Source organism: Cyprinodon tularosa, unplaced genomic scaffold (assembly GCF_016077235.1).
Source record: "Cyprinodon tularosa strain WSP-4 unplaced genomic scaffold, ASM1607723v1 ctg105, whole genome shotgun sequence".
Lineage (NCBI taxonomy): Eukaryota > Metazoa > Chordata > Actinopteri > Cyprinodontiformes > Cyprinodontidae > Cyprinodon > Cyprinodon tularosa.
In genome coordinates this window covers 963916-990212 of record NW_024037838.1, presented here as the reverse complement: position 1 = coordinate 990212, position 26297 = coordinate 963916, and the positions used below count along the sequence as shown (strand labels likewise).

Here is a 26297-nt window from a genome sequence, read left to right as displayed (position 1 = left end):
CTTAAAACTATCCTGAGTACATAAATTATTTACCAAGGTCTAACAAAAGGTCCCAACTGGTGATCCAAAAGCAATCTGTCAGGATAATCCACAACGCCTTCAAGAACTTCCATGGCTGAAACCTAGCATGTACATGGAATTGCAGGAACACCAGTCCCCCTGGTTACTGAAGCAGGTTTGACATCACTATATAAGAGGGTGCCGACCAGATAAGGGGCAATCAAATTTTTCTACCCACTCTAACACTGTAAACCCATACTGCTGCATATCTGCAGAGGGCCTAAAATGACTGAGATTGGTTTTTGCCATGTCAGCAGACCCAGTGACGTTGGAAAAATGTTAAGTTCACAAACATTATGACTGAAATACATAAGATGGAGGAAGATAAGACAAGGCTTTCAAACATAGGATTTAGCTTACTGTTCAGAAGAATAAAAAAAAAAAAAAAAAAAAAAAAAAAAGGACTAGGACAAAACTACGTTTTGGTAATAAAAACCAGTTACAACCCAATTTGGAGTTCTTCAAAGCTTCATACTCAGGCTACTTTTTTAGATTTCTGTATCTTCCGTATAGCTCAGATTATAAAGCACTGCAACATATCTTACTTTTCACTTCTCAGATATAATAAGTGGAACGAGACAGAAATCCTTCCTGCTTATTGTTGAAACACATAAGTCCAGACCAAGACTTAGGAGGGCCAATAAAAATAAATGTATGCAGGGTCTGTTAAAAAAAATAATAATAGTAATTGTAGGAAAATGTATCAATATCATGCATATTGGTATCAATTTCTTGCTCTGAGGCCCTTTAATTATTATTATTTTATTAAAAGTTGATGGGGGAATAAAGGCTCTCCACTTTCTAATTTTGTAATTAGAGTATTCTAATCCTAAAATTAGTGCTACATTTGTGCGTGTGTTTTTTTTAAACTTTATTTAGCAATAATATATATCAAAAGATACTGACAAAAACTAAACAAAAACTTCACAGAAAGAAACCTTAACATGGAACAGAAGGGACAATGTTATACAGTATAAATCATAGTTAAAGATCAGAGCATTAAACAAGGAGAATAAATGTATCTAATAAGAAAGCAATTTACCAGCACATCTGGCATGAGATTTTACTTCATTATTCCTTTGGATATAATTATATTAAACTTAGTGAAACAACTCAGGGAAGTTGGTTTAAATTGGGTGTTTGAATATTCAACTTCCAAGGATCTTGACATCTAGCTCAGTCGCCTGGGGAATATTCAAATACACAATTTCAAACAAACCAACTTCACCACGTTTAAAGAAACTAAAATAAAAATTTATAAAAAATTTAAAATGAAATAAAAAAAAATTATGATAATAATTAAATTATTTACATTTAATTATTTATAAAATTAATAATTAAAATTAAATTATCTATACCATACTCCCTATGCCGTGTGCGTGTAATAATTTTTCTGGAAAGACGAACCCGCAAATCACTTGGTCTCTAGATGGCAGTGTTAAAGTATTATAATAAAAAAAGAAAAAACACGAAGAAGAAACAATAACATTTTCGTGGTACATGATTAAATCGAGGGGAACAAGCTTGCAATGAAGGTTGTACTTTATTAAAATTATACGTTTCCTGTTACCATTTTAAAAAAAGAAGAAGAACAGAATGTTAAATAGTTTGTTTGTTTTTTGTACCCCTGACGATTATTTCCATTATTTCAGCTATTATTTTGAAAATCTAGACCGGAAATACAATATACGTCATTGCTACTTCATATCCTGTCGTCTTAATTTTTAACGTTAGGAAAACAAATACGTTTTACTGGAACTTAAATTGTGTAATTAATGGGAAGGTATAAGTGTGCGTACAACTGCGAGGATTCAACTGACCCGGATATAAAGTTCTTTAAGTGAGTCCTCAGTTAAGTTTGACTGTTTAGTAGTACATAAAACAGATAGCTATCCATTGTGACATCCATTGTGATCAAAGATATCTATTTATTGAAGGCCAATTAAAAATGTATTTGTGCACCAATGCTCCCAAAATGCTTGGTGTTAAAATATCAAGGCATTTAAAGCAGAAAAGCGAGATTTTTTCAGACCTCTTTGGAAATCCGACTGCTTCATCAGTTCTCTACCTACCACCACAATGGACTGCTGGACCCTGTCTATTTAATGTTTTCTAAAGTCATAACAATACCTTATAAAACATGTATTTAATTATTTGATTATATTTACTACCATGTCCTGCATGGTGTATAGTATGACACATAATGCTCTGAAGAAGATGACAGGGTTATGAAAAGATGGGATTTTGCATCCATCTTTTCCTAAAAACCACCTCTCCATCTAGCAGTCTGTAAGAATTAATCATTCAGCTAGTGTCAGATTTATGCTGTAACTTATTTCCTTTTTCTTGAAGATGCCTTTCAGACACTAAATAAACAGTGATCTCCACACCGTGTAATATGAAGTCAGATTGAGGAACTGAACAAATGATTTGGGAATAATCCAGCAAAATACAAAGAAAAACTTTTGAAGATATTAAAACGCTGGGAGAACTATTGAGTTCATGAAATAATGAGTGGCCTAAGACATTATTAACTGTTAATATAATGTAAAATGTATTATTTTTAATAGCTAGAGGACATTGAGTCAAATGGGTCTGAGTAGAATAAATACATTTTGAATGAAAGAGCAAAGAATAAATCTGCAGTATTATGACTAACATGCTTAAAACGGAGGCAAACACATTTTGGGTCTTTTTCTGTTTATTATGCACCGTCAAAATAGAAGCATCCTGTCTGACATTAATTCTCAAGATTTCCATGATTATACATTGTAAATCATTTGATGTAGTGGACCGTCATAAAGTTAAATCTGTTCTAATGATCTGCATGTTATTCCAGGTTCCCAATATACAATCCCAAAAAACTCAAAAAATGGGTCTCCAACATGAAGTTGAAAGACTGGACTCCGACTCGCTTCTCCGCGCTGTGCATCAACCATTTCGAGGAACAGTACATCGACAGATCAGGGAAATGTGTGACGCTACGAGATGATGCAGTCCCCACCATATTTTTACCTCATGACAAAACAGAGAAAAATAAGGTTTGAACTTTTGTCAGGTCAGATCTTCTAGTTAAACAGCTTTGAACAGAGTGTCAGTGAAATATGTATCTTAGACTCATGTCCCTTTTTATGCAGACTTCTGCCAGCCCTGGGCGTAAAAGACTTAAGGTCAGATTCTTATTCATATTTATTTAATTTTCCATACATATTACATTTTTTGGTGAAAATGTGATGTTCTCTAGCTATATAAAATCAACTGAGAACAAAAAATAACATGTGCTTCACATTTGATTTATTTAATTCCATGTGAATCCAGCCTCTTGGACCCAAAACCTCAGAGAAAGACTCAGCTTCCTCTTCAACATCTCCCTCTGAAGCCACAAACAACAGCATAAACAAAGAGCTAGACCAGAGAGAGGAAGAGCAAACAGGGTAAGTAATACTAGGAAAAATTGCTATTTAAATGTGTTGCCATAAATCAATACTGTTACTTACAATATGTCAACTTTATAGGTCATTTAATTAATCCTCTAACCAGAAGAATGAGATTAATCTCTAAAAAGTTAAGTTTTAACACTGAGCATCGTAAACCAGATACTTGGTGGAAAAAAAAGGTTTTTATTGTTAACTAAAACTAAGGAAATTATGAAAACTAGAGTAAAAAAAAAACAAATTTGTCGACTGAAATAAAAATAAAGATTAAATTGCAAAAAATGAAAACTAACTGAAACTGTATTGAGTTTAGAAAACTAATTAGACTTACTGAATTGTAAGAGAGAATGGGACCTCATGCAGCAACATTTCTAAATTCTTGTTGTAAATTGGGATCTTATGAACGCTCGACTGCAGATTTAACAAACATTCTTAACCTCAGTAAGTGATCATAAAGGATCCTCGTAAACCTGAAGCAGTCCAGCCGTGCATGTGTGAGTGCACGTTCCCAAGAAATGTAAATCTGCACGATTACTATCCCAATCATATGAGGGGAATTCCCAGGCTTGTTCTTTCACTGAAATTCCATTGAATACGAAGAAGGTAGACTCTAGCAGTTCGGAGATTGAGGTTCTACTGATGGAGAGCCGAGCGGCAGAATTAAAGAACCAGTAAAAGCCAAGCAGTGGGAAACTGATTACGAGAAATTATATGCAGCGGTTTCACTGTTACAGAAGTAAAAATACATTGATCCAAAGACGGTCAATGAAAACTACTGATGCAGGCAAGAGATGCAACATAAAATGTTTAAATGCTTAATATGAGTTGGCTATCAACAAACATGACGCATCATTTTTCTAAATCTTCTTTTGATATACACACAATAAATTAAACCAGTTCTCTGGATATCATTAATCCTGCTGCAGATGTAGTGACCAATAGTTGTGTCCTTGGCGATAAAAAGGTCATTTATAATTGCAGATTTGCATAATATATAAGGACGTAGCCTAATAAAACTGCTAATTGCTTCTAAGTAACAACAGATTTGGTCATTTAGAGGAAAAACTAGGTTTGGATAACAGGTGACTGACTTTGCATGACTCCTACTTCAAGTCTGAAGGATTTGTAAAATTTGTTCGTACCTGATGGAAGATTAAAACTGGGAAAAAAGGCGAATGGACTTTTTCCTAAATACCTCGTATAAACGATTTAAGAACTAATTTTTCATATGAGGTCTAGTTTCCGGTTGCTGTTTTAGATTGTTTTCACTGGACGGCGTTACGCTTGCAGAGGGCAGGTAACTGTCAGTCATTTGTGTTGCTGCAGCGCTCTGTGCTTATCTGGGATTTTATTTATGTTTATTTTCAGTCTTTCTCCTGGTATATAAGTTGTTTTACATAAAAGACTAATATTATAACTAAAACTAAAAACAACAAAACTGAAACAGCATTTTAAAAGTTTCAAAAAGTAAAAACTATACTTAAAAAACTTGCTAACAAATGCTAAAAAATACATTAAAATTAAAATAGAATTAAAGGTTAAAAACTAAACAGAAATAAAAACAAACGGCCATTTCTAAGCTGTTCCAAACCTTGGTCACTTTTTCTTCTCAAAGCTGTTTGTTGCTAAATAACTTTTAGTGAGTTTACTAAAATGCAACCAACAAAGCTGTAAATATGTGGTGCTGTATAACTACAGTTTGTTTTGTCTAATTTAATTGTTTTTCTCTCATTTTTCATATTTTGATTTTTGTTTACCTGTTTGATACGTTAAATGTTTCCATGTTTATGATCAGAGATAAAGACCAGAGAAATGTTGAAAAGTGGAGAATCATAGTTGACGAGAGGCTGAGAAAGATCGACTCGTTTCCACATTTCTTTCATGGAGATTACTGTGTACCACAGGTATGTTTGTCATCTAAAGTTATTGTGAAATGATGTTTGGAATAACTTTTGTATTATAAGCTTAAATATAATTTAATTTAAATCAGTGCCCAATATTTTTCTTTATGTGGTTTAACAGAATATCCAGTGGGCTCCAGATGAGGATTTTAATGTAAGTTGTTAAAAAATATTTGTTAATAACATTATTTTTTTTTTTGACAGATCGTGTTTATTTGTTTGTATCATATTGAAATCTCATTATAATTTCTGCAGGTGTACTGTCAAGACTCTGACAGTGTTATAGAGGTATGTTCATTTTCATAATTAAAGTTTGAACGAATTGGCCAAACTACAACAAACAAGTAAGAATTTGGGATTCTTCTTGACTCTACGTTATGGTTGCAGGTGAAAGAGGCATGGCAGTGGCTGGGATTGGACGTCAGAGGACCGTTGCCCCAGACGCTGAACCGACACAGGTATATTTTATCGCTGACAGACTTTTACTCCAGGTGGGTGGAGGCCGTTCCTATGCAGTCCTGCCTCCCCTCTGATGTGGCCAAGAGTATCGCAGACATCATTGCCCACTTTGGATATCCGCTGAGGATTCTCTCCAGGCTGCCTCACGACATAGTTCACAGAGTGAGTGGATGTGTTACTAGACTGCTAGAGTTGATAATTCACAGAGTAGTTTATTCTCAGATTTTTATAAATTACAGCCAATGAAAACCCAGAATGGTGTTTCTCTGAAATCTGTGATATTCCATGAGAATATTAGAAGTTGATTATTAAATGCAGTGATGTAGCCCTAAATAAAACAATGCCCCTACACCTTATGGTATCTATACGCAACACATGATCGGGCCTCCTTGTGCATGAATTTATTCAGTGCAGCATGAACTATGTAGTTCTGCTGAGGTGTTAAGCCTTAGCAGCTCAGCTTGCTTTAAAGAACCAGCTACTCTGCAGGGTCTGGTGCCTCTTCTCTTCCCCTTAAAGGAGTCATAGGCTGGTATTCTTTTGTATACAATCCTTCCAAATTTTTCATTAAATTCATGTTTTATCATTTTAGAAGAAAATAAATTAAACATCCAATTTGGACACATTTTCTTACCCCATTTTGTCTCATGAAAATTTGGCTTTTTTGTACGCATGTTCATTTCGATGTGGTGTTAGCAACATAAGCAGTATGCTTTGTTCGTTTGCAATTGCTACCCGGACTCTTACATAATAATTAGATATCCAGGCACCCTTTGAAACTGAAGTTCAAATGAAATGCAAAATGTACTTTCATTAAAAAGAAGGATTTTGGGAAACTGAGAAAAAGTCCAGTCCTCCTCCTGCTGAGCCTGGGTTATACACCTGTGAAGTTCTCTCTGGTCCTGGTTGCCTCTGTTTCATTGTTCCTCAAACTCTAGCAGCAATCTACCTCCCCCAAACTCCTGAATGGGCTTTGCTTCACAATCCTCTAAAGCAGAGGTCTGCAACCTTTCATATTCAAAGAGCCATTTTGACCCAAGTCCGGCTAAATAATTGTCGTCGGAACTGCAAAATATTACATGACTTTAATAAAACACAACCAGTTACTTTGTTAAATAGCTTCCACAGGAAATCTGTTGTCACCTTAAACAGCTAACACTTTATATTTTAGGGAAAAATTAAAATGGGTTATTAAGATGAAGGATGGATCTTAATCTATAGGCACTTTGAAACGTGACATCACAAGACCCCGCCCCGAGTTTGCGCTAGAGCCGCGTATTGTTTTTAGAGGTCAAGTTCCAAGCTGACGCGCTAAACCTTAAATTTACATGTGAATTAAAATCAATGTAAGTCAACCAATTTGGACTGAAGAATTATATTACAGACTAACATTTCTATAAATAATTGAAATACTGAAAATATACGGCTTGCTTCTAGTATTATAACATAGATGTATATGAATGTCAAATGATCTTACCCTGCTTTGCATGTGCAGCAGGCAGACACCACATAGCCTTAATAGGCAGATCCACACCTGGTGACGCCCTTTCTTGTTGGTCATCTTCTGCGATGGCATCATGGCACTCTTCAAGAAGCACACTACGTTCATGCGACCATCGCTGTGATTAGATGGTTGCACCACATGTCCAGACACTAAGAAGTTATATATTTCTTATGACTTGTATGCCTGTAGCTGTGTAAAGTCCTGTTTTTTTAATGAGATAATTGTAAATATCCTGATACTGAACATGCAGCCAATTTTGAGGACTGTTAATCCACAGACAGTCAGCTATTTGAAACCGATCTGGAAGCTTAACTTTGCTGCGTACCTTTTGCAGTCCTCTGCAGAAAGATGATCTAAATCAGTAATACTGACATCTCCTAGTTTCATGTTAACAGAAATGTCGTCCCGCAACAGCATGACTGTGTTTGGCTGTGGTGTTCGGCTAGTAAAACAAGCTTTTTGGCCTCCAGCATTGTGCGCATGCACAAAAGTAAACAATAACATTCATCGTGTCTATGAGGCAATATTTGATCATAATAAAAGACATAATTTCCTAGCTAGTTAGAAAAAAAATAGCTCTAAAAACATATTTCTGGTGCCTATAATGTCATTGTGTTGTGAAAATGCAATTCAAATATAGACGAGTATTTGTTTTGAATAGTACATTAGGTAATTCCTTATATCATTTTTAGTCACTATTAAGAACCATAGTGTAAGGTCCAAAGAAACACATGCAGGTTCCAGAGCAGCAGGTTGCAGACCCCTGCGCTAAAGGCTCCAGTTAATCCCGTTGCTAATGCATTTTCTCACCTATTTTTTCCTTCCACTCAACTTTCTTTCACATTTCTGCATACAATGGCCTTCTTTGTGCATGATGTTTTGTACCTTCCTTGTGTAACTGACTGCTTCTCCATGACTGTGCAGGCTACAACATGTCTGTTAAATAACATTTGAGTGTCAAATCTTTTTCCTGGTCTTTTGTAATATTCTAAGAAAAAAACTGTTTTGAGGGTTTTCAGTAGCATAATCAGCAATAATTAAAATTATTTTTTAAAAAGCCCTTGAAATATATTACTCTTTAATATAAGTGAGTTTTACCTTTTAAATTAGATTAAAGAAAACCCTTCTCAGATGACATACCTGTTTGTATGTTTTTTCTAATAAACTCATCTTTGATGGTTTATAGTAACCATGATGGAGGTTTTGACAATAATCTAACATCAATTCTATTTATTGAAACTTTTCTAGATAAATCGGGAGCTGAAAGATCACCTGAAGGAAACTATCACCCTTGTGGTTTATCATCAGCAGACAGGCACTCTGGATCCGATCACACCACAGATGATTGACAGGTCAGTGTAACATGTGATTTGAGACTTGCACAATAGTTTTGCAGATATTTGACTTCGATTTGACGATTCACAGGTTACTGTATTCATCAACAGTTCATCCAGTTCCCATTCCTAATTTTGAGAGTTTTTGAGTGTCATTTATACATCGAGCTTTATGTTTAAAAACATTATTAAAACACATTTACATCGATATCCAGTGTCTCATGCTTCAGGTACTAATGTAATATAAGACTTTTTATTGTATTTAACTGATTCTGAGTGTGGTGTGTTGCTAGGCTGAATGCCTGAACTGAAGGAAAAAGCAGCACAGCAGGACGGCATCCTGACAGCGTAGTTCACTGCACCTCAGTTCCACTCAACTACATGTGGAAACAGTGATGTTTTACATTCTACCAGATTTCATTGTATGATTAGTGAGTTTTATCATTATTAATAAGTCTGGCAGATTGAGATTAAAGTGCTTCTTGCCAAGCTTGGGAAACAAAAGGTATCCCGCCTACCTTACAGCACTGGTGCAGCAGGTCAAAGACCAGTTAGGCGTTCTTTATTTATGTCGGCTGAGCACTTTCCTTTACATAATATACTCCTCTTGCCCGTGTTGCAGGTCATTTTTTAAATTTCCCCTGAATATGCACTTTGGAATGCCCCTGTACAGACAGATGATTCCATACACACTCCTATGGATTCTTCCTAGCTGATTTTAGGCAGCTTCTGTTTCCAGCTGGAGGACTGGGCATTGAAACAAGGAATCAGAAATTAAAAAAAGTTTAACGATTCTGGGAGAATTGAAAGTTTAGAAGTTAGTGCCCAACCCTATCAACTGGGTTATCTTTTACGGAAAATTTATACATGTCCAAGATATTTGCATTGTGTTGGATGACGTGGTGTCGTAAAGATGGCTTTACATTACATGTTAAGAGGGCTTAGAGTTCTGTGTAACCATTTTTGTGGTCAGCATTTGGTTAAAATAATATGTTAATACTCAAACAGCTGTATTTGAGTATTCACATTTGGGTGGGTAGGAAGCTCTATCAGTTGCATGATAGATCTATTAACCAAAAGCAGCTTTACTCTGTACGGTATATAAAGGCCTTCACTCATTTGGAATCAGCTGTTTTTGTCACGTTTAATGTTTGGATCACACACCAAATTAGTTCTGTTTGTTTTCAACTGATAGTATTATTCAAAGCTCCCTAATTCAGTTTTCTTATGCAGACATGTTAATACCCTAACTTTTCTACTCCCCTACCAGGATGGTTGGCGATCTAACAGACGAGCATGCAGCTGATTGGGATGTTTACTTACCTGCCAAGGTTTTCAGTCTTTGCTTTAAACAGCATTTGGTAACTAAGGAGAGGCCTTTTTCTTTGCTGTATTGTAAGGGACTAGAGCCAATTCAGACCCCCAGAGGACTAGATGTAAGTTATGCTCTTTTCATTGTGATTAAACCATTATCTAAATAAATTTTTGATTAATTTGATACATTTTCTTCTTTCTGTGTTTTTAGTACGTTAACTCCAAGATCCAAGACAGCGCCTTTGTCGTTAGATAGATCTTCATTTGGTAAGTTTAGAAGGTTTTCTGTATTCTTAAATATTTTTTTTATTATTATTATGCATATCTTTATTTGTTTTATAAGAAATTTAAATAAAAATATGAAAACTTAATTGTAGGTAACTTGTTTTGTGTTGAATGTAACTTTTCTAACTATTGTTTTCAGGTCTTTTAGATAAGGAAGCAGTCTTTTTTCCCACTGAGGGGAGAGCAACAGGCGTCCTGTGGAGCAACATCACAGTCATGATGGATTGAAAAGGATGAACCTGTATTTGATTAACTGAAACTGCAGAAGAAAATGAAAAACTTTAAGAACTCCCAAGAAATTGTCTCGATTTTTTGGACATTTGGAAATAAGTTCTTTTTTTCAGGGGTAGTTAATATGGTGATGTTAGTTAATATTTTATGGTAGGGGAAGGCCCCTAAACTGACTGAATGTTTGAAAAATAACTTCTCAGACTCAGAGCTCTAAATGGTAAATTTCCCAACCACAGCTTCCCCCCCATCACAAACACCCTGGGAAAATCTCCAGAGATTTTGGGTGGTAAGGACTCGATATTTAATGTACTTAATATTGTTTGATAAACACATGTAATATTAACACTGTTTGTATAAGGACAGAATAATATCTGTAAAGATATTTAGTTATCCACATTTAGAATTTGTAAAATTACTCAGCTGATTTGATTCTGTTTTCTGAATCACCTCTGCAGACATGACAGCATGGGGTGATTTAGATAAATATGATGCAGAAAATTTGTTTGCAGATTTTCAGTATTATTTTTACTGTCAGCTTGGAGACTTTTTCAGGTACTTCTTTATGTTACAGACAGTGCCAAAATCATTACCTACCTGAATTGAATCAGTTGTCATATACGAGAAATCGCTTTCTGGAAATGTTGTTTTTTTTTGTTTTTTTTTAGATGTCCTTTATTTGAGATTGAATTATTTAAATTTAAGAGACACCAGATATTATCTCATTCGATTTTCTCATCTCTGCCATTGAAATGTTTTGTTGTACTATATCTTGAACAACTTGTATTGGAGAGTTCCAGTTTTTAATGTCAATTTATGACATTATGACAGTGCCTTTCAAATGTTTTCAATTAGTTGCTTAATTCAGTGTATTGTATCAGGATTTTGTATGAGACAAAACAATTGTGTGTAGTTGTGAAGTGGAAGGAAAAGAGACATGGTTTAAGTTTCTTTGTTGCTTTTTTTGTTTGTTTGGTTTTGATTTTAGTTTTTTTTTTTTTTTTTTTTTTTTTTTTAGAAATAAAAATCTTAAAAGACAGTTGCAGTTTGTCACATTTTCAATTCTAGCTCCAGAACATCCAAAGATGCTTAAAATTTAAATGCTTTAAATTGGTAAAGACTCTTTACCCAAAAGCAGATGTGCGTCAGCAGTAAGGAATGAGGTAGGAAAGACACTTTCAGAGGTAAGAAAAAGAAAATCCAGTCATTAACATCTGTGCAGATAGATATTGATGTGTAGAAATACCCATTTAGCAGTTTAAAAACAAAATAAAAAATCTGCAGCTAATAGAACGATAGTACACACTTATCTGGAAGAAAAGAATGAAACAAACACTTTACTTAAGTGGTCCTCCTTCTTACTAGACCTAAATCCTTAAAATACAGCCAGAATTATTATGTTATAGTTTACATCAACTAATAGTTGATTGTCAGACCATAGACCAGACCTTAATTAAACTGACTTAATGTTTGTAAAGCCTCCCCTTAAGTTGAGGGGTATAAACAGTGTCAAAGGATGCAGAGCAGGTGGAGACGTACACAGGAATACCTGAAACTACTTGTAGCAAAAGGGGCTTCAAAGTAAAGATTCAGTGCCTAAATACATACGCACATCACAGTTTTCACATTGACATTTAAAAGAAAATGGGAAATCCATTTAGAATTTTCTTTCCCTTCAAAACGCTGCTTTTATAAGCTTAGTTTGTTCTTACAGCTGCACAATACATGGTCATTGCATATGTGTTATACTGCATTTTCAAAGGATGATAGTGTTTGATAGCCTGTTATGCAATCAGCCAGTATACAACCAATCTGCTGTTTATTATGTCTGATTAGAGACCAAGTGACCACAATGATAACGATAAAAAATGAAAACTAGAGAAAATATAAGTTAATTTTAATCAATATCAGCACTGCAATATTTAGCAATATTGTTGTAAGTTCATATTTTCCTAATGCCCAGTAAATCACTGTTGAATAAATCAGGGTTGGTGGATTTAATAAGAAAGAAAGTTCAATATATTTGTAAATGGCCTCCATAGACACAAAGTCAGAAAGCTTTGCTCAAGAAAATCTTTCTTTTACTATACATGGAATAAAAACAAGTCTAAAAAAAGAACGATAATCACAGTAAATCCCAGAGGAATAATACAAAATTTTAAAAATCATCAATGCAAATTCCTAATCGTCTAATAATTGTAGTCACAGCAGAAAGGCTATTTTTAAGCTAATCAAATATAGACATGTCCAACACATGGTGATTATATAAATATTAAAGCTTATGGGCAGCTCTACAAAGGGTCATACAGGGGTTAGTGCCCCTGTAGAACCATGCATGGCCCCTTTTATGGCCGCTGTACTAAACACAAATTGAAATATACGTAAGGCCTTTTTTCTTGAAATTAGTGTTTTTTCATTTGATTTAAGCAACCAGGTTAGAAAAATTGCTAAAAGAATGAGATGAAGTATGTTTGAAATAAGAAGAAAAAAATCTATTAAATTATTTCAAGTGCAAAATATGTAATTATCTTCATTTTAATCACCATGATTACCTGCTCAATTAATTACAAATACACTTATTTAAAGAATTACGGTATTTACTTTTTTACATTTTTTTTTCAGTGTAATGGTACGTTACTTTCTCATGATGACATGGGCTAACAGAAGAGACTGTAACTTATTTTTCCCTTGGACCAGTTTAATATATTCTATTTACAATTTACTTCAACATTTATTAGCTTCAGTCATAATAAGATTGCAGGGAAACAGTTTTTAGCTGTTAGATCAAGAGTCTGCAACCTTGGCTTAATACACTAAATGGTATGCTCTTGCTCTGTTTTTGTTTCCTTTCCTTTTTTTGTATTGCTTATCCTACGACGAAGTATTAGGGCCAGGCTAGAGATTTTTATTTTTTTTTTATTTCGAGAATAAAGTCATAATATTAAGAGAATAAAGCCGTAAAATTACGAGAATGAAGTCATCATACAACAACCAGTTTCAGAAAGAAAGCTTTGACCTCTGATGAGCAGATTATGGCCGACCAGCTCCACCAAACAGCAACTTGAGTCCACTTTGACATCCTGCCCAATTTGATGCTGGTGTGTTAAAAGATTTTCTTATTTGTCAAACCAGAGCCAAAGTATAACTTCACATAATGCTTGACATTCCTCATTTTAGGGAAGAAAGTGCTGTCATAAAATCCAACTTGTTTCTTGTAACTTTAGGACTTTATTCTCTTTATATAACAAATTTATTCTCAAAATTTTACGACTTTATTCTCATTATTTTACAACTTTACTCTCGTTATTTTACAACTTTATTCTCGTAATTTTAAAAGTTTATTCTCATTATTTTTTATGACTTTATTCTCATAATTCTACGACTTTATTCTCGTAATTTTATGACTTTATTCTCGGAATTTTACGACTTTATTCTCGTAATTTTACGACTTTATTTTTTGTAATGTTAACGACTTTATTCTCCAAATTGAAGAAAAAATCTCGGCCCTAATACTCCAGCATAGTTATCCTTCTTGTTCTCTGCCCCATGAAAAAAACACAGGCCCCGCCCCATCTTGCCCTCCTTGTAAATATCTATAACCGCTCTGTTTAGGTCTTGGTTTTAAAGCAAGCATAGCAACTAATGACTAGGTGACCTAGAGCTTTTAATTAGTGGTGTAATACCACCATCTACTGGTAGACCGTGGCATTACATGTCTGAGACATCACGCTTATCGTTGTGGGGAAGTTTTTTTTTGTGTGAGCAGGCAACCGCAAGAAATGGTGAGTGAGGCAAACAGACTCGCTTCAGACTGTGTAACCGTGTTTAATATCGCCAAACCGTACTTGTTTTAGTCATTACACCCTTTGTAACTGACTACCGTTGTGCTTATATGTGACCAAACCACATTTAGCACCCAGCCTCAAGCTAAAAGCTAACGTCTTTGTTTGGCTAACCTGTGCTAACGGGGGCTAGCTTCCGCTTTGTAACGTCAACACACCAGCTGCACAGAGCTGTTTATAGTTCTCTGGTTTAAACTTTACTCGAGGACAATTTGTTCTGACATGGAGCAGATTGTTTAAGCATGTGAATTCAGTTTATTGGTTTATTAATGTGTATTTTTAATATGTTTGCTAAATTAGGACGAGGGAGCTAAGCAGATCGTCTAGCATTGATGGCTATTTATGTTTAAGAGCTCATAATGCTTTTAAACGAGACAGCCTAATAATAGAGTAGTCAAACGACATAAACTTGTAAGTTTGGGACGCTGTTGACGTAAAAAAAGACTGCTAATTTGTTAAACCACTAGCATAGGCTAACACTGTTTAAGCTAAGCTCCTTGATTAAACAACCAATAAAAGAACTGAGGCTATTTGATTTAAGAGATCAGTCTCTGATCGGAGGAACTACTGACGAACAGTTAATCCAAAGAGCACAACTGTTGAGTTTTGAATCCCTTAGCCTTTGAATGCATTACACCAGGTTCCGCTTAAAGGAATAGTACACCCAAAACATGATTAGCCTTCATTTTCTACTCACCCCCATGCTGAACAACACTCTGGAGTACTTTTTTGATATCTTAAATGCATCTGGAGATCTGGGAGGCTTATTGCTGTCTGCTGACATTCAAATAATGGAGGTCTATGGTGACCGAGACAGAAAGGTCCATAAAAGTCCACAAAAAACGTGTCAATATTCCTCCATACTGCTCGTCCAATGTATTCCAAGTGTCCTGAGTGGGTAGCATCCAGAATTTACTCGAAACGAAGTCATTTAGAATGTTTTTAGAGCATAAACAGTAGTGTATAGGATTTCCTGAAAGCGCGCACACGCGCGCTCACGACGCTACGGAAGCCGGCAGACCAAACCAGCGCATTCAGCTCGGCAAAGAACTCATGCTCTTCCTCAACACTGAAGTCCTCAGATATTTTTCTTTCGTTGTTTCTTTCTTTGCACAGGTAAACAGCACATTTCTTCTTCTACGCTTGCATTATTGGAAGAGCAGAGCTGAATGCGCACTTTAATCTGGTTTGATCGAATTTGGATTGATTTTGGTTACGATCTGGTTTGATCTGCCGGCTTCCGTAGCGTCGTGAGCGCGCGTGTGCGCGCTTTCAGGAAATCCTATACACTAATGTTTATGCTCTAAAAAAATTCTAAATGACTTCGTTTCGAGTAAATTCTGGATGCTACCCACTCAGGACACTTGGAATACATTGGACGAGCAGTATGGAGGAATATTGACACGTTTTTGTGGACTTTTATGGACCTTTCTGTGTCGGTCACCATAGACCTCCATTATTTGAATGTCAGCAGACAGCAAGAAGCCTCCCAGATCTCCAGATGCATTTGAGATATCAAAAAAGTACTCCAGAGTGTTGTTCAGCATGGGGGTGAGTAGAAAATGAAGGCTAATCATGTTTTGGGTGTACTATTCCTTTAAGGCTTAAAATAAAACTGAATTGAATTATTCATCTTGAAAAACTAATTCCTCAGAACTCAGTTTGTAATCTTCTCAGCTGTGATAAGAATCATCCTAAAAAAACACAGTACTTTGACCAGTCATATCAAAACGAGATCATTAAAAACTGTAATTGGTAATTAAAAAATTAAAATGTAAATGGTTTTAGGCATAAGACATACAATGGCACATATGAAAAAAAACAAATTCAATCTGGAGTAAAATGTTCCGTATTAATTATAAGTTTTGTGAAACAAAGTTTGGGGAAAAAGATTTGATGCATAGCCATTTTTAAACTGTTGGATCTGTAGTCAGTGTAGAATATATTGGTTGTTATTTCTGATTGGTTTTAAAGCTGGTAGTAAATTAAGGTGTCCTGTGTTTAAAAAGAAGCATTGAAATCAAAAACATTCAAATGTTTTTTTTAATAAACATAAAGATTGGAGTTATAAGCAATCTGTAATCAATGTAGAATTATTTAGTGTGAGCTTTATTTGTTGTGCAGTTATATTACTTTGATTATGAGTTTCACAATTTATTAATTGTATTTTCCATGATGATGTAAAGTGTATTCTTCTTGTCCATGTATTTCCTTTTATTATAATGCAAGTTTGTTAGATTTTTAAATTCAGCTATCAAAAGCTGCATGGAAAATAGCCTTTTAACCAAGTGCAAAAGTAGAAGCTCCAAATATTTGTCTTTATTCTCCATTTGATGTACAGCTTTGTCTAGCAGTAAGAAATATAGATGCATGTTCCTGTTTGTTTTTGAAGTTAATTTATTAATTGAATTTAACTCTTTCCAATTTTTCGGATTTTAAAAGTTCAATATTGTGGTGAAATCTTGACCTCTAAGCTAAATCACAGCAGGATAAACGGTCATTTTCTTTCATATCAAAATCTCTGCTGTCCCTTTTCTGCTTTATTTTTCTTTTTTAGGATGTGTTTTTAATGATCCGACGTCACAAGACGACTATCTTTACGGATGCGAAAGAATCTACTACAGTCTACGAACTAAAGCGCATTGTTGAAGGCATTTTAAAGCGGCCGCCTGAAGATCAAAGGCTCTACAAGGTAAAATATTCTTCATGAGATTTACATTTTCACATCTGTTTATGTGAGATACAATAAAATAGTAAGCCCAAAATTATTCACCCCCTCCCTTTGGCAAAATAGGGTTTGAAATCTTACATTTTTACTATAATGTTTTGTCACACTGGAGGTTGTATACATAAATTTGAAACGACGCAGCTAGAGTCCTGAATAGAATCAGACTGAGGATCATAATGGGAGCTCAAGATTAAGATTATGGCAATTTAACTGACATGGGAGCTCTGGAACTCCTTATCAAATGTACATTAAAAATCAAAACAAAAAAACCCCTGGAAATTATAAAAAGGCTTTGTTTTTGTTTTTAAAGCCAATTAGAATTTAATTGATCCCTAAAAGAGGTACAATTGTCAATGAGCCATTTTTTAATATGTAAATACAATCACTCACACAAACATTAATAACCTCTTTTATTGTTCTCTTTCGTGTCATTTCTTTTTACAAACAGACCTCTTGGTTAAATGGCAACCACTTTTAATCTTGTTCTGCAGGTGTTTAAACAATTTCAGATTTAACAGTGATTTAATTTTGCATTTACTTTCCCCTGAAAGTAAATATATACATTTATGTAGTAAGCCATAAATGTGACTTCAGCTTAAATGGCATACTAAAGGGTTTTATACTTTCCTATCAAACATTTATTCATACAGAAGTATACAACTTTTATTCTCTCTACTGAACATTTCTAAGAATGAATAAATGTTTGATAGAGAGACCAATATATTTTACTTATGTTCAGGGTCTTTATAATGATGCATTACTTTTTTTATCTCTCCCTATTTTTTAACAATAAGACAAAGTTAAAATACAATTCTGAAAAAAATGAAATTATTTATATGTTGATCGGTTATAGATCCGAATAGTCAGTGATTTATTTATTTATTTTTTCTGCCATGATGTAAAAATGTATGCAAAATCAACCCCCCAAAAACCCATCAATTACAAAAGCAGATATCTCCAGAATAGTTTGATATTATTAACTTGAAAGAAGGTATAAACCTTAACCAGAAAGCCTGCAGATGCTTTTTGGTATCTGAACATTGGAAATATTTAAATGTTTTTACCCTCAGCTTGAGGAAACCCAACAGCTTCGCTTAAACACTGTCTCTTTTAAAATTGTCGAAGGATGGACCTCTGGCATTGATTTATGCTTACATTTTCCAATAAACTTTCTATAATTGATGTTTTAATAAAAAAAAAAATCTTTGACCATTTTTATTTATTAGAAAATCTACCCCTCTGACAATTTCTATAGTTGTATTTTTCTGGATTGGTTCATTAGAGAATGTAAAGTTTTTTTTCTTTTCCCGTTTCAGGATGATGTGCTGCTCAATGACAGTCAGACTCTGGGGAATTGTGGCTTCACAAATCAAACAGCCAGACCTCAGGCTCCAGCCACAGTGGGATTAGCTTTTCGTATCGGTGGTGAGTCGTTCTCTTTCTCTAAACTGGAACAATATTTGTTCATTTCCGAGCACAGACTCTATGGGCTCGTCCGATGACACTAATCCTTGTGTCTTTGCTCTTTGTTCTTTGTTCCTCTCCCAGATGATTCATTTGAGCCACTGAGGGTTGAGTCCTTCTCCACTCCCCCAGAACTTCCTGATGTCATGAAGCCTCAGGATACTGGAAGCACAGCCAACGAACAGGCAGTACAGTGAAGGACTGAGCCATAAAACAAGAAGTCAGCTGAAAGGGTTCGAAGGGAGGGCATAGGGGAACAGGGCAGGGTGAAAATTTGAGAATTGATGCCTCGGTGACATTTTCCTATGCTGACAACTATTCAGAATCAAGGCACGAATAACTGGAGGCTCCCCCTTAAATTTGAGGGGGCTTTAAAATGGTTTATTTGTCTTGACTTAATGAGGGCATGCTAGAAAATTATTTGTTTCACAAGATACCCTGCAGAGAAAACCTGTCATTACACTGTCAGCCATATGTGCATTTAGCCACGGCTGAAGCCAAGAGACGTACCTCTTATTTAATAAAATTTTAGTCTCTATTTGGAGTAAGGTCAATGTTGCCTTGCTTTTGGTCTTTGTTTTGCTGGCTTAAGAAGATTGATTGACAGTGTGCTTTTTTTTTTTTTTTTAGCTTTTTGTGTTTGCGTGTTTCTTTATTAAACTAAGTAGGATGTTTTGTTTTTGTCTTTTGCCTGGATATGTGTTGCAAACATATATGGGATTGTATGCATTTTTAAGTTACCGTTTGTATTTTAAAACTTCTGAACAATACTCTAAAATAAAGAGAGATCCACTGGTTTTTATTACTCTATGACCAGTTAATATTATCTGCGGTATATGCTGAAGTTAAACTTATATATGGATGAGAGGATCTGAAATTTTTTTAATTACATTGGGTTGTAGTCCAACAAATTTTTGGAGGAGAATAAAATAAGGGGAATAAAACCACTCCACAAGGTTTACCTTTAGCTGCAGCTTCTGTTAGTTTCTCCTAAATTTAGAGGCATGTTTGCTCATCCAAACCTTACATTAACATGTAACTCTTGATCAAAGAAAATTTAAACTGATAGTGTTATGTTTTGTTTTTTTACCTCAAAGGAAAGAGTAATCTGACCCTGGAGGAGTGGAATGGAACAGTTAACGCTTTGTGTTGGCATGTTTTTGCAAAATCATGGTTGTTAAATAGGTGGACATAAGCAGAGTTGCACTTGTAACTGATCTAAAATTAAAAAGAAAAATGTTTTTGACTTCTGTGTTATGGTATTTTGATTTTCATGGAAGATTAGGGGGGAAAACTGAAGGATGCTCACTATGGGCCTTCAAAAACTTTTTATCAAAACATTACATATTAAGAGACAGACAAGTTGATATAGATTAAGTTTAGCCTGGAGAAGGTAGTCATTTGGATTTTTTCTGTTAGAGCTAAAAGGTTAAATCTTTTTATCTTGAAGGGAACAAGGCTTCGAGAAAAAACTGGAATTCATAAATTCATTGTTTATGATCCATCTTGAGGAAAAACAAACTTCTGTTTCTCAAACCTTTCATTTCTCCCTGGTCTGTGACACCTTATGAGATGGCAACCTTTTTTTGTATATATTTTGTCATGTCGGCTCTAAGTCATGTAGCACGTTGCTAATAACACTTTTACCATAGTTGAAATATAAAAAGCAATGAAGACAAAATTAGTCATTAGTTTAGGAGGAATATAAATATTGTAAAGAAACAGAAAGTTAGTTCTTCAAAAGCATATTTTTACCTCAATGTATGATTTTTTATTTATTTTAATACATGGCTGTTTTATTATTCTAATGTAATTTTGATCTCAGTATTGGTTTATTATGAAAAATTGTGTTTTGTTTGCTCTGTGCTGAAGGTTTGCATAAATCTATCATTCATCATTTAAGTACCAACATTGCTAAATTTCTGTTTCTTAGTTCATGAATTCTTTAATACTCTAGTTCCTATGTTTATTAATTTCTTAACATCAAATAGTTTACTTTAACTTTCTTAAAAGGTGTCAGTTTCCATGGGACGCCAGGACGTATCTGGGTTCCACACGTAGATTTGTCAAGAATGTGGGTGAGTGTTTTTAGAGTGTGCTTATATTGAACTTTTATTATGACGAATGTAAATTTTAATCATTCTTTTCCTTGTTAGGAGGCCCTGCAGGTTTTTTAGACCAGGCTGTGTATACAGGCAGATGAGGGTGGTGTACGCGATACAGGTATTTTTTGAGATTTTAAGGTAGTTATTAAAATAATATTTTGATTGTATTATTTTTGTAATTTGGTGTTTTCTGTTTGTTTACAGAGATGTTTTTTTGTTGCTCCTGCTGTCCTTAGGTTTATGTTTTGTTTCTTTTAGTTAGTCCGACCCTGTTTGATGTCTTTGGTCCCGTTGTTTACTTGTGAGGGCGGACTAACTGTTTTGTTTTTTTTTAATCTTTTTTCATTGATCTGTTTGTTTTCTCCTTGTTCACTCTCCCACGAGGCTGTGAGCTGGTAGACAATGTTATATTGCATCTGATCGTCTGCAGTGCCGAGTGCTGATCGTGTGTAGTGTTTTTTTCACCTGATTGCTGTGAAGCCTTATACGTGCGCGACTTTTCTGGTTCTGGTTATGCGGGTTTGTCCGCCATCCACTAACGTCAGAGTTTAAATATTATATTGTCTACCCTAGGCTATCAGTTTCGTAGAAGGAGAGGTAAAGGATTTTCTGTCTATTTGTTTAATAAAGAACGTATATTTTTAGGACTGAGTTTGTTTCATCCTTGCGCGGGTGGTTACATTTTGTTTGTAATACTCTAGTTCCTATGTCTCACTAATACAGAAGAGGATTAGGGCCACAGGAAAAAAAAAAGTCAACTGATGTTTAAATATTTCAGTTTAATATGGGAAAAAAGTCAGAATTCTGACTTTTTTTCAGAAATTTAATTTTAATCTCCGAATTCAGACTTTTTCCCCTCACAATTCTGAGAAAAAAGTCAGAATTCTGACTTTTTTTCTAATATTATGCTCAGATAAAATTTAGAAATTAGTTATCTTTTTTTTCAGTGGCCCTATTCCTCTTCCGCACACTAAACGCCACAAAGGCTCTTTAGAATTTCCTGACAGTCCTTGAAGGCATCAAACAATAGCCCAGTGGCTAGCAGGCTAGCATTGTCCCGCTCCATAACGGGTCGCTGAGTTGCTCCTTCGCTGCTCGATGTGTTTCATTGGGCTGTTCAGATGGACTTCGGGCAGCATGTGTTATCCGCGGGCAAAGCCGTCCTGGACATGATGGAGAGAGAATGGCAGCCTCTGTCCGCCGGGGAGCTGGACTTTCGGCTAGACCAAGCGATGGAGGAGATCCTGGAGTCCGAGCTGGTTGGGAAAATCGAAACGCAGCCCTCTCCCGCTGTTTACATTCAGTTACTGCAGAGTAAAGCAAGCCCTGCCCCTCAGGTTTCACCCACAGCGGCTGCGTTTAGTGGTCTCACCGAGGAAGGAAGGACGACAGAGGACCAGCAGGAGACAGCGGACAGTGAAGCAGTCCAGGTGATCATCACATGTTCCTCCAGGAGGCTTTTAGATACGACAGTATTGCTGTAACTTACTACCCAACACACAGACAAGCCACGACTCTTCAGTGAAAATCATAAGATTTTTGTTTCCTGAGGTTCCAAAGCATGGAGGTGGTAGCATCATGCTGTGGGTATGCTAGTGTTATATATAATGTGTGCTGTGTAGAGATGCTTTATCACTACTTAGATTAATCTGTGTTCGCATTGAGGTTATTTGAAGATGGGTGTATATTGGAGCTGTGTTTGTGGGTCTCAGATGGATGACAAATGGGGATATATATATATATATATATATATATATATATATATATATAATACAAAAAAATATAAAACTAAATATATATAATTAGTTTTAATTTGAACCTCTTGAGTAAAATTCCATTCTGCACATAAATAAGAAACTATGGAGATAAATGAGTCTCAATATTATTCAATGAAACAAAAACGAATCTATATAAAAAATAAGAAAACTGTGCTCAAAACATATGGAATACCTATAAATGCATTAAATTTTGAAAAAAAAAAAAAAAGGTTTTGTTTAATTTTCTCTTTTTTTTAGTCAAATGGAAAACTTTTTCTTACGAAGATTTATTTGCGCCTGTCAGAAATCTCTGGTTACAACTCTCAAACTTCTGGTTTTTAATTGAACTCAAAGGGTTTTGTGTGCTGGTAACACGACATGGGTGGGGCCTAAAGACAAGCGATGTAGGACGTGCCCCTATTAGTTAGCACATAGTTGCCCATTGTTTAACAGCATTAATAAAATACTAATCTCATCTAGGTTATTGAGGATATTCTTTATGAGACGATCTAGTCCACTAAATAACTAACCATAAGATTTATTGTCTTCTCAGTGCATCTCAGAGCTGCTTCAACGCTCCAAATCCAGGGATCGATTGGCTGGACGGGCTCACTTGTCTTTACCTCACACGGTTCTCCTGTCTCTGTCCCTGCTCTCCGAACGGGTCAGCTACCGCTCCGTGTCCCGCCGCTTCCAGCTGGAGAAGGGAAACATCCACAGGATCTTCTTCTCGTTCTGCGAGAGAATCAGCTCGCTCAAGGAGGAGCAAATCAGATGGCCACTTGGTATAATCCCTCAGCGCTTGTCTTTGTATTTTAAGTGTTTTATGTATGCTTTAAATATTTTATTCATTAGTGGGGTGTGTTTGTTGTTTCCAGGAGAAGAGGCTGCTGAGGCACTTTTCCCATTTTCAAGTCTGGTTGAAATAAAAGAGCAAGATGAAGGACATGGTCTCCCTCATGTTCTAGGAGTATTGGGACACACACGGATTCCTATACGTTTGCCCGTAGAAAAACATGACCCGGAGAGGGTTGGACCGGCGGAAAAGAGAATGAAGGAGGGCCAATCCGACTCCTGGTTAAATTTGGAGCTTGTGTGCAGCCACAGAGGCCAGTTCCTGCACTGCAGAGTCAGCAAAAGCTCAGATGTAGATCGAGGCAGGACACTGAGTGACCGACTCAAACAGAACCCTGAACTGATGCCGCTGGGCTCCTGTCTTGTAGCCAGAGCCGGATTCCCTCTAACAGCACAGATTCTAACCCCTTACACGGGAGAAAAAGGACCAAAACAGGAACTCTTTAACCAAACCTTGGAGGAACACTGTCGGATTCTCGATCAGGCAGTCAGCAGCCTGAAGGCCAGATTCAAACGGCTCACCTATCTGGACATCGGAAACTACGACCGAGCCGGGACTGTTGTTCTGACTGCATGTGTATTACACAATGTGTTCTTACAGATGGGACATGAGGTTGAAGGAGAGTCTGAGACAGCGAATCTTCTAACTGCACAAAAGGAGGTCGGGGAGGAAGATGAGGAGGGAGTACAGAGACGCAATGAAGTTGCAGAATTGCTGCTGATGAATGCTCATTCTGGGGGCGCGTGATATTTACATTGATAAAAACATGAGGTAATAAAGATTTATTTTGTTAGAGCGTCAGTTGTCTCATCTAGTCTAAATTAACACTGGGGTTCTAGACAACGCAGGAACCCTGTGTTGTCTAGAAACTTCAGACATTATCTAGCTTTGGATGAATGTAGAGCCAGAAAACAAGAATATAAAAAAATATATTAAATTTTTCCAGAATTTTCCTTCAGGTTTGAAATAGCCAGGCGATTTTAGATATCTGCTTCATTACAGCTGTCAATATCAGGAATCTGGACGACTGAGGAGTTCATTCAGCTTTTTGATTAAGGTGAGGAAGTAGAGACACATCTAAATGCTGCAGGATTCTGGAATTCAAGACCTCTGTTCTATCATATCTTAATGTTAATTCCCTTTTTTAGGGGGTGGGGGTGGTGGTCCATCCTCTCTTGCTTGTTCCCTCCTCCCTGCCATATTGTCCTCACTACTTCCTTTCCTGCTTGTTAAAGTCCTACCATCCTATTGTTTGTTAATCTTCATTTATATCCATCTATCCATATTTTGAAATTTGAGAAATTTGGGGAACTGGTTCAGGAAAAACAAATATGTTTGAAACGTGAACAAACTTAATGAGAATTTACTCATACCATGGGGAATTTAGTGCTTTAATAACTCCTGAACTTTCTCTTTTTGTCACATTGCAATCACAGAACTACTGTTTTGATGTTTTATCTTCTAACCCAGTGTAAAACTTCTCAATTTTCTTCCTGATCTGTCTGCTGGATTCCTCAGTCTTTATCATAGTTTTGATTATGAATAATCTCCTACAAACCTACCTGGCCTTATCAGAAAATCAACATTTATACATCTTTCTACAACAGATTGTTTGGAAGCATTCCAATAAAAGGAGGATCAATACAAAAGAGAAAAAAAAAAAATCAAGTACAGTATTGATTTTCTTCCATCCATTATGTTTCACACTTATCCCTGCTGGGGTCCGAGGGGTGCTGGTGCCTATCTCCTGCTGTCAAGGGGTGGGAGGCGGGGTACAACCTGGACAGGTCACCAGTCCATCGCAGGGAAACACAGAGACAAACAACCATTCATGCACACAATCATGATTTCGGACTGTGGGAGGAAGCCGGTGAGAATCCACTCACGCGCAGGGAGAACATGCAAACTCCATGCAGAAGGACGCTTGGCAGTGTTTTTGAACCCAGAACCTTCTTTCTGCAAGGCAGAAGTGCTCCCCACTGCGCAACTCTGATTTTCTTTCACCTTTAAATATAATAAATAGTAAGCCAAAAATATTTTTATAGTTTTTTTTTTTAAATATAATGTCACTAAGTGTGAAAAAACAAAAATAAATGTATTTAAGACAATATCTTACAGTAGGCTGGTGAATGCTCTCAGACATCCAGGAACCTAAATATAAAAAAACCTCTTTAAAGTGTTTACTTTTCCTTACTGACCCATATTGACAAGAAATAAAAAACAACAAGGGGTCAAGAAAACCTGCATTTGTAGGCCGTTTTTTTTTTTTTTTTAACAAAGTTAGACCGAATCATGTGATGGCATGTAGCTGGAGCACAGCTGTTGCTCTGTGTAGGATCGCTTTATGAGGGATTAAGGTGTCATGGGGAGTACTTTTGGGTGGTGAAGTACTGTTTAGCTTGTAGATTAGCCAGATGTCACATGTTCTAACTGGGTTCCAACCAGGGCAGTATGGAAAGAGATTTGATCTAAATATTTTGCTGGTCTGGTAAAACCTGGAAAATACTTTAATTTTAAGATTTTTTATTTTTTTCTCAAATTTTTTATAAGCTGTAACCTTCAGACCAACCATCAATCTGTCGGCCCATTTTATTCCATCCATACATCCGTCTGTCTGTGTCTTGTTAAAATATTTGCACTGTGTCTGAACCCTGATCCACAGATGTTGTAGTCTCCTGTTGCCAGATGTAGACCACACCAGTGATCCTATTGTAAGCTGCTCACAGAAACCCATACAGTCTATACCTGCTACTCAGACTCAGGTGGTGGGCTCTTTAAAAAACATCAAGTTCAACTCAGCTCATTTGGTGGATTTTGAAGACCACTGCAACTGGCAACTTTACTTGTCACAGTTTTAGCAGTATCTAGTATCTAGTTGATATGCATTTAGATTATGTTTACTCATTCTTTGGAGCACAAATGATTTTGGTAACTTTGCCTTATATTTAGGATTTTTATTAATATATATATTGATGCTAAGAAAGTTAGCAATAACATTAAAGTAGAAAAATAAATGAGTCAATAAA

General features: G+C 35.8%; 3 protein-coding genes across 3 annotated transcripts; all 3 read left to right on the top strand.

The window, feature by feature from the left end:
* Positions 1 to 1758: 1758 nt before the first annotated feature.
* Positions 1759 to 11523, top strand: zgc:153292 (uncharacterized protein LOC100003014 homolog). Its single transcript, XM_038284670.1, has 12 exons — positions 1759 to 1900; positions 2900 to 3101; positions 3198 to 3230; positions 3379 to 3494; positions 5290 to 5398; positions 5517 to 5549; positions 5651 to 5683; positions 5783 to 6016; positions 8607 to 8710; positions 9963 to 10128; positions 10218 to 10273; positions 10431 to 11523. The coding sequence occupies exons 1-11, from the start codon at positions 1836 to 1838 to the stop codon at positions 10260 to 10262; spliced, it is 1140 nt and encodes a 379-aa protein (XP_038140598.1). The 5' UTR covers positions 1759 to 1835; the 3' UTR covers positions 10263 to 10273; positions 10431 to 11523.
* A 2709-nt stretch (positions 11524 to 14232) lies between these two features.
* elob (elongin B) lies at positions 14233 to 19799 on the top strand. The gene is made up of 4 exons (XM_038284659.1): positions 14233 to 14301; positions 16919 to 17053; positions 18406 to 18514; positions 18638 to 19799. Exons 1-4 carry the CDS (start codon positions 14299 to 14301, stop codon positions 18748 to 18750), a joined length of 360 nt encoding a protein of 119 aa, XP_038140587.1. The 5' UTR covers positions 14233 to 14298; the 3' UTR covers positions 18751 to 19799.
* Positions 19800 to 21667: 1868 nt separating this feature from the next.
* LOC119783234 (protein ALP1-like) lies at positions 21668 to 24072 on the top strand. The gene is made up of 3 exons (XM_038284634.1): positions 21668 to 22088; positions 22969 to 23200; positions 23294 to 24072. The coding sequence occupies exons 1-3, from the start codon at positions 21780 to 21782 to the stop codon at positions 24016 to 24018; spliced, it is 1266 nt and encodes a 421-aa protein (XP_038140562.1). The 5' UTR covers positions 21668 to 21779; the 3' UTR covers positions 24019 to 24072.
* Positions 24073 to 26297: the final 2225 nt, after the last annotated feature.

What these genes read in the sequence shown, in the direction of transcription:
- zgc:153292 (XM_038284670.1), top strand. Translation starts at nt 1,836, where the DNA reads ATGGGAAGGTATAAGTGTGCGTACAACTGCGAGGATTCAACTGACCCG. An exon ending in CCGGATATAAAGTTCTTTAA is followed by an intron (nt 1,901 to 2,899) that starts GTGAGTCCTCAG and finishes ATGTTATTCCAG; the next exon opens with GTTCCCAATATACAATCCCA. An exon ending in ACACCACAGATGATTGACAG is followed by an intron (nt 8,711 to 9,962) that starts GTCAGTGTAACA and finishes CTCCCCTACCAG; the next exon opens with GATGGTTGGCGATCTAACAG.
- LOC119783234 (XM_038284634.1), top strand. Translation starts at nt 21,780, where the DNA reads ATGGACTTCGGGCAGCATGTGTTATCCGCGGGCAAAGCCGTCCTGGAC. An exon ending in CGGACAGTGAAGCAGTCCAG is followed by an intron (nt 22,089 to 22,968) that starts GTGATCATCACA and finishes TTGTCTTCTCAG; the next exon opens with TGCATCTCAGAGCTGCTTCA. An exon ending in GCAAATCAGATGGCCACTTG is followed by an intron (nt 23,201 to 23,293) that starts GTATAATCCCTC and finishes TGTTGTTTCCAG; the next exon opens with GAGAAGAGGCTGCTGAGGCA.
- elob (XM_038284659.1), top strand. An exon ending in AAGATCAAAGGCTCTACAAG is followed by an intron (nt 17,054 to 18,405) that starts GTAAAATATTCT and finishes TTCCCGTTTCAG; the next exon opens with GATGATGTGCTGCTCAATGA. An exon ending in ATTAGCTTTTCGTATCGGTG is followed by an intron (nt 18,515 to 18,637) that starts GTGAGTCGTTCT and finishes TTCCTCTCCCAG; the next exon opens with ATGATTCATTTGAGCCACTG.